A 6,370-nucleotide genomic window follows, 5' to 3' on the forward strand; every position below is an offset into this window, starting at 1 on the left:
TCATGCTGTCAGGCCTGTGGAAACAGTTGGCTGAGGGTGAGCAGTATGTGCCATTCCTCACTGTGGGGGTGGCACTGACTCGAGACATAACCTTGGCAGCTCCACAGCTGCCTTATCTCCGGCCTTTTTCCGCCCCGGGCAGCTGTTCACAGCCTTGGGATGGAGCTGATGGGGGCGTTGGGATGTCCCTGTAGATTTCACCTTCACACCAGCCTGCCCGATCCAGCACAGAGCTACTTTACACACCGAGTCCCTTGCACTAACTGGAGGGGGGAATCTAGGAGGAGAGGAGGAAGGATCTCAACTTGTCCAGCCACCCAGGTCCCTCTTGTGCCCCATGTCTCTTTCTCCCTGCTTTCAGCAGCTGCAATTCAACCACAAGGGGCATCACAGACCAGCTGACAATGTCTGTAATTAACACACACACCCATACCCAGATAGGCTTGTGCAAACACAGATTTAGACACAGTCAGTGCTGACCTGCTGATAGTAACCTCACCCTTGGCGTTGACCCTCTGCCAGGGCCCACTCCGTCAGCACTGACCCTCCAACAGTGCCCACTCTCTCAGCGCTGAGCCTCTGACAGTGAAGCACTCCCTCTGCGCTGAGCCTCTGACAGTGAGGCACTCCCTTGGCGCTGACCCTCCAACAGCGCCTGCTCCCTCGTCGCTGGCCCTCCGACAGCGCCTGCTCCCTGGTCGCTGACCCTCATAGTGTGGGTCTCTCTATGATCACTGACTCTTCCCACAGTATTCGAAAAGACTGAAGGAATACCTGGGCTGATGGCCACTGGAAATATCTGGTTACTGAAGAGACCTCTTGGATCTCCCATGGCTTCAGCCAATTAGTCAGTGGAAGTCACATGTCTGGGTTCATGGCATTGCTTCGAGTTTCTTGCCCAAAAGAAGCTCCCAAGTTCTTCCTCACCCTGTGGGGTGGGGGGAGGGGGCTATTTTCCCGAAAAGCCTTGGAATTCTCAATAGCTGCTGAATGAACTACACTCCCAAAGGCCCCAGGGACATCTACCCGTGTCAACTACATGTACCAGGACTTGGCCCAAGACCCATCCTGAACACCATGCTTTCTTCCTTCGGGGACTAAGAATTATTAGCCAAAGAGCCTTTTTTTTCAAAATGTAATCTCTGCAGTGAAATATGCGTGTTTGTGTCGTGCCGTAAGCTGCTATTTACAAGTGCAAGTGCTTCCATTCTCCGATTCGATTCATGAATCTCTTTACCTGTATTTACAGGTAAATTGTCAATTAAATCATGCTTTTTTTTGGAAAAGAATGCTATATCTCAGCGACGCAGTGGTTCAATGGTTCCACTCTTGGACCACTGACTGTGGAGTTTGGACATTCTCCCCTGTGTCTGTGTGGGTTTCCGCTCACAGTCCAAAGATGGGCGGGTTAGGGTGGATTGGCCATGCTAAATTTTCCCACAGTGCCCAGGGATGTGCGGGTTAGGGTGGATTGGCCGTGCTAAATTGTCCCGTAGTGCCCAGGGACGTGCGGGTTAGGGTGGATTGGCCGTGGGAAATATAGGGTTACAGGGATAGGGAGTGGGTCTGGGTGGGCTGCTCCTCGGAGGGTCAGTGTTGACACAGTGGGGCGAATGGCCTGCTCCCACACTGTTCGGATTCTATGAAGATCATTGGCACGTATTTGGCCAAATTAGTAATTGGGTAAAGCATTTACATTTATTTGGTGGCCTGAAATGTGGTGGGATGAGAGTGAAACTGGGGGCTCACCTGCGATAACTAAAAGTGGAAAGGTGAAAGTGGAAGTAGCCATTAGAGTCGTAGAGCTGTACAGCAGACCCTTCGGCCCAGCTCGTCCGTACTGACCAGATATCATGAATAAATCCTGTCCCATTTGCCAGCATTTGGCCCATATCCCTCTAAACCCGTCCTATTCATATATCCATCCAGATGCCTTTTAAATTGTACCAGCCTCCACCACTTCCTCTGGCAGCTCATTCCATACACGCACCACCCTCTGTGCGTAAAAATGTTGCCCCTCAGTTCTAAAGGGCCGTCCCTTCACTCTGAGGCTGTGCCTGCAGGTCCTAGTCTCTCCGAATCGTGGAAACACCTTCTACCCTGGGACTCTCAGTATTCAATAAGCATCAATCAGATCCCACCCTCCCATCTGTGTTAAACTCCATGGAGAACCCAGAGTCCTCAACCGCTCCTCATACAACAAGCCCTTCATCCCCGCACTCATTCTTGTGAACCGTTCCAAGGACCCTTCCCAAGGCCAGCACATCCTCCGTCAGATATTGCAGGGGGTCCCAAAACTGCTCACAAATATCCCAAAACCAGATCCCTATACAGCCGCAGCAGTACATCTGCTCTGCTATTCTAGCCCCCCTCGAAATGAACACCAACATTGCATTTGGCTTTCTAACAGCTAACTCAACCTGCACGCTAACTTCAAGAATCCTGAACGAGGACCCCCAAGTCCCTGTAGATCTTAAAACTCTTGCAACCTTCTGCTTTATTACTAGCTTCCCCACTTAACTCATCTTCTGCTCCCTTCTTGCTTTTTTATTTAAGTTGCCCTCTGCTGGCTTCCCAATCCTCTGACCTCCCACTAATCTTCACCACGTTATACAGCTTTTTTCTTTTGCTTTTCTGCTGCCCCTGGTCAGCTACGTCCTCCCCATAGCCTGTCTCCTCTTCCTTGGGATGAATTTCTGCTGTGCCTCCCAAATTACTCCCAGAAGCCCCTGCCGTTGCTGCTCCCTGCATGTCTTCCCTCCAACACTCCCCTTCTGAATCACCTCTGGCCAACTCCTCCCACACGTCGCCAATATACTCAGGTTACATGGATTTCAGCTTCTCCTCCCTGGGCACTACGGGACAATATAGCATGGCCAATCCACCCTAATGCACTACGGGACAATTTCCCACGGCCAATCCACTCTAACCTGCAGATCCCTGGGCACTACGGGACAATTTAGCATGGCCAATCCACCCTAACCTGCACATCACTGGGCACTATGGGACAATTTAGCACGGCCAATCCACCCTAACCTGCACATCTTTGGACTGTGGGAGGAAACCGGAGCACCTGGAGGCAACCCACGCAGACACTTGGGGGGGGGGGGGAGAATGTGCAAACTTCCACAGAGACAGTCGCCCAAGGATGAAAGCGAACCCGGGTCCCTGGCGCCATGAGGCAGCAGTGCTAACCACTGAGCCACTGTGCCGACACTGTAGCTGCCAATTTCCATCTGGCCCCAGCGCCTCTTAACGCCATCTGTCTGTACTCCTCCTCCCGAAACGAATCGCTTCTCTGTGTTTAACTGTGTCAGTCCCAAACTCAATATTTATTTTATACCCCCCCCACTTCCTACACAGTGCTCCTCACATGGCTCGTACCATCTGCAAACTTTAAAAGCCGTGCACCTACACTGTTGGCACAAATCAGGACAAAGAAAAAACGAGCAGGGACCCAACCCTGGGGGGTTAACCAGTGCCAAGTCAAACATCCGGTGACCGCTCTCGACTCTCTCCTGCCATTTGGAATGAATTTTGCGCCCACGTTGCCAACGCCCCTTTCGCTCCGTGAGCTGCAGGTGCAACAGGAAGGAGAGGGCTGTGGTGGCAACAACGAAGGCCAGACATCTCCGAAGAGCTGGACTCGTGATGCTAACTTCTTGGGTTCTCTCTCCGCAGGCGCTGCTGGCTCTCTCAAGCAGGAGAGCGTGCGCAGCTCGCGTCGGCGTCAGATCCAGTCAGTGTCCATTTTGGAGTCCAGCCCCATCCCTTTTGGCTCTCAGCCACGATCCCAGCATCCTCTGCTCCACCTCCTAGATGTTAGCCCTTCAACTCACTTCCCTCAAAAGAGCAGATTTTTCCGCCCGCGGCCCTCCCGCCCCCAAAGCAAGGAGGAGCAGGGTGGGGGTGGGGAAGGGAGCGACATAGAGAAATGGGAGAGAACGTTTACAAGAATTCGGGTTTTAATTTCAGAGAACACCCGTCTGAGGCGGGTGAACATAAGTTATCAGTCCATCTCCCAGCCCAACCAATAGCAGAGTTCTGGGCATTTCAGCAACAGTGCTTTCTCAAAAATTCCCACCTCCCCATCCCTTCACCGCTCCCCCCTCCCCCAACCCAACCCCCAATCATTTCCCCCGAGAGGCCTCAGCGTTCGCCCTGAGCACGGCTCCTGGGCTGGGGTACGGTCTCTGCTGGAATAGTGGGCCGACGGCCGTGGTGTCAGCTCCTGTCTTCGCCTCGTTTCTCTTGGGGAGGCCCGTCGACCAGGAGCCCCTGGGGAGCAGGAGGGTCAGAGGTCACTCAGAGGCTGTAACCGTTTGAGGGGAGGCACGTGGGAGGACAGACCGAGGAAGGAGGGAATGGAGAAAGAGGTAGAAGGATGGAGCCCATACGCTCGAGACAGAGAGAGGTAGAGTGACAGACAGAGCAGTGCGCGTGCATGCAAGGGACACAGAGACAAAGCGCGCATGCGCGCGAGAGGGAGGCAGATGGCGCATGAGGGGGGCAGAGCGTGCACGAGCCAGAGAGGGGCGGGTGCACGCGAGAGAGAGGGGCAGAGCGGGTAGGCGCGTGCGCGCGAGAGAGAGAGAGAGAGAGAGAGAGGCGGCGCGGGCGGGCGCGCGCGAGAGAGAGAGAGAGGCGGGGCGGGCGCGCGCGAGAGAGAGAGGCGGCGCGGGCGCGCGCGAGAGAGACGGGCAGAGCGCACGCGGGAGAGACGGGCAGAGCGTAAGAGAGAGAAAGAGAAAGCGCGACAGAGAGAGAGAGAGGGAGGGGGAAGAGAGAGAGAGAGACAGAGATCCACTCACCGAGGAGCATCGGAGTACGCACTCGGATCCATTGGGTCTAAACTGTCATCCTTCCGCTCTCGGCCTATCAGAGCAAAGTCAGTTAAAGGTCTGCCTTCAGCGACCCCGTCCCCTCCCCCCACCATGTCCATAGCCCACTAACTCAGCCCTCAACTGCCCCGTGCCCACCTACTGCCCCTCTCGTCTGTGCCCAATCCCTTAACTCCAGTGAATGCCCCCTCTTCAATCAACACCCCTTCCTGCCCCAATTACCCTCCTGTGTCCCTCAAATCCTTCTGCCTCCTCCCCACCTGCCCCCACAAAACGCTGCCCCCTGCTCCCCCCCCCCCGCTCCACCCCCAACATAGATTTAAAGATGTACGGCACAGAAACAGACCCTTCGGCCCAACTTGTCCGTGCCGACTCAGATATCCTAAATTAATCCAGTCCCATTTGCCAGCATTTGGCCCATATCCCTCTAAACCCTTCCTATCCATGTCCCCATCCAGATGCCTTTTAAATGTTGTCATTGTACCAGCCCCCACCACTTCCTCTGGCAGCTCGTTCCATACACGCACCACCCTTTGCGTGATAAAGTTGCCCCTCGGCTCCCTTTCCCCCTCTCACCTTAAACCTATGCCCCTCTAGGTTTGGACTCAGCCACCCCTGGGGGGAAAAAGACATTGGCTGTTCACTCTATCCATGCCTCTCATGATGTTATAAACCTCTATAAGGCTCCCCTGCACCCCGCTCAGCCTCCGACGCTCCAGGGGGAAAACAGCCCCGGCATCTCCCTGTAGCTCAAAACCCTCCGACACTGGGGCAACATCCTGGTAAATCTTTCCTGTTCCTGACTCCCAACTGGCCCCAAGAGCTTCCAACCTCTGCCCCCCTCCCGCCCCACTGAGCACCAAAGATCCCCCAGCCGTTTGCGCCCCCCTGGCACCCTGAGCTGGTGGGGGTCGGGGGTGGGGGGGGGGGGGAGAAGAAGTTACCTTTCCTCCCCTTGGGATATCGGTGGGCATCGTCGTGACGTGCCAGCCACTTCTCCTTCAGTTCCTCACGCTCAAACCTCTCCACGCTGTCGCCAGCCTCTGCAGGGAGAACGCAGCCACGTCAAGGGGCTTTGGGAGGGGGGGAACTGTACTGCCGGTTTAAAAAAAAAACAAAGTGGGGGGAAACGCGTGCTCGCAATCTTTACCTTTAAACTTTTTCGCTGGTTTGGTGATGATGGCGGCCGCGTCTGTCGGCGGTAGCCATGAGACTAGGTCAGACTCGATGTTCCAGTAGTATGGGAGGCCGCTGGAGATAGAGAGAGAGAGAGAGAGAGAGGGAGTTGCGCAAAAACCCTGGCAGCAAACAGATGCGAGGCCATTCAGCCCCCTCAGCGAGCCCGTGCGAGGCCGCTCAGCCCATCGCTCTGCAGTTCACGGCAACGCAAAGCCCTCCGCGTTTAAAAGGAAGAAACAAGACGAGGGCTTCTCCCGCCGCCTCGGGCAGCAGACGCTCCCCTGATTCCCCTCCGAGTGAAGTTGGGGGGGGGGGGGGGGGGGGGGGGGGGGGGGGGGGGGGGGGGGGGG

The 6,370-nt window shown here is 55.5% G+C and overlaps 1 protein-coding gene across 1 annotated transcript in view; it reads right to left on the reverse strand.

Moving 5' to 3' along the window:
- Positions 1-3,947: 3,947 nt before the first annotated feature.
- Positions 3,948-6,370, reverse strand: part of pqbp1 (polyglutamine binding protein 1) — a 6,875-nt gene continuing 4,452 nt past the window's right edge. Inside the window, exons 3-6 of the mRNA XM_048619894.1 lie at positions 5,992-6,092; positions 5,786-5,884; positions 4,812-4,875; positions 3,948-4,278 (exon numbers count right to left, since the gene is read on the reverse strand). Coding sequence (XP_048475851.1) covers positions 4,131-4,278; positions 4,812-4,875; positions 5,786-5,884; positions 5,992-6,092 — 412 coding nt within the window. The 3' untranslated portion in view covers positions 3,948-4,130. The remainder of the gene's footprint in view (positions 4,279-4,811; positions 4,876-5,785; positions 5,885-5,991; positions 6,093-6,370) is intronic.

This window comes from Rhincodon typus, chromosome 44 (assembly GCF_021869965.1).
Source record: "Rhincodon typus isolate 14 chromosome 44, sRhiTyp1.1, whole genome shotgun sequence".
NCBI classification, from domain to species: domain Eukaryota; kingdom Metazoa; phylum Chordata; class Chondrichthyes; order Orectolobiformes; family Rhincodontidae; genus Rhincodon; species Rhincodon typus.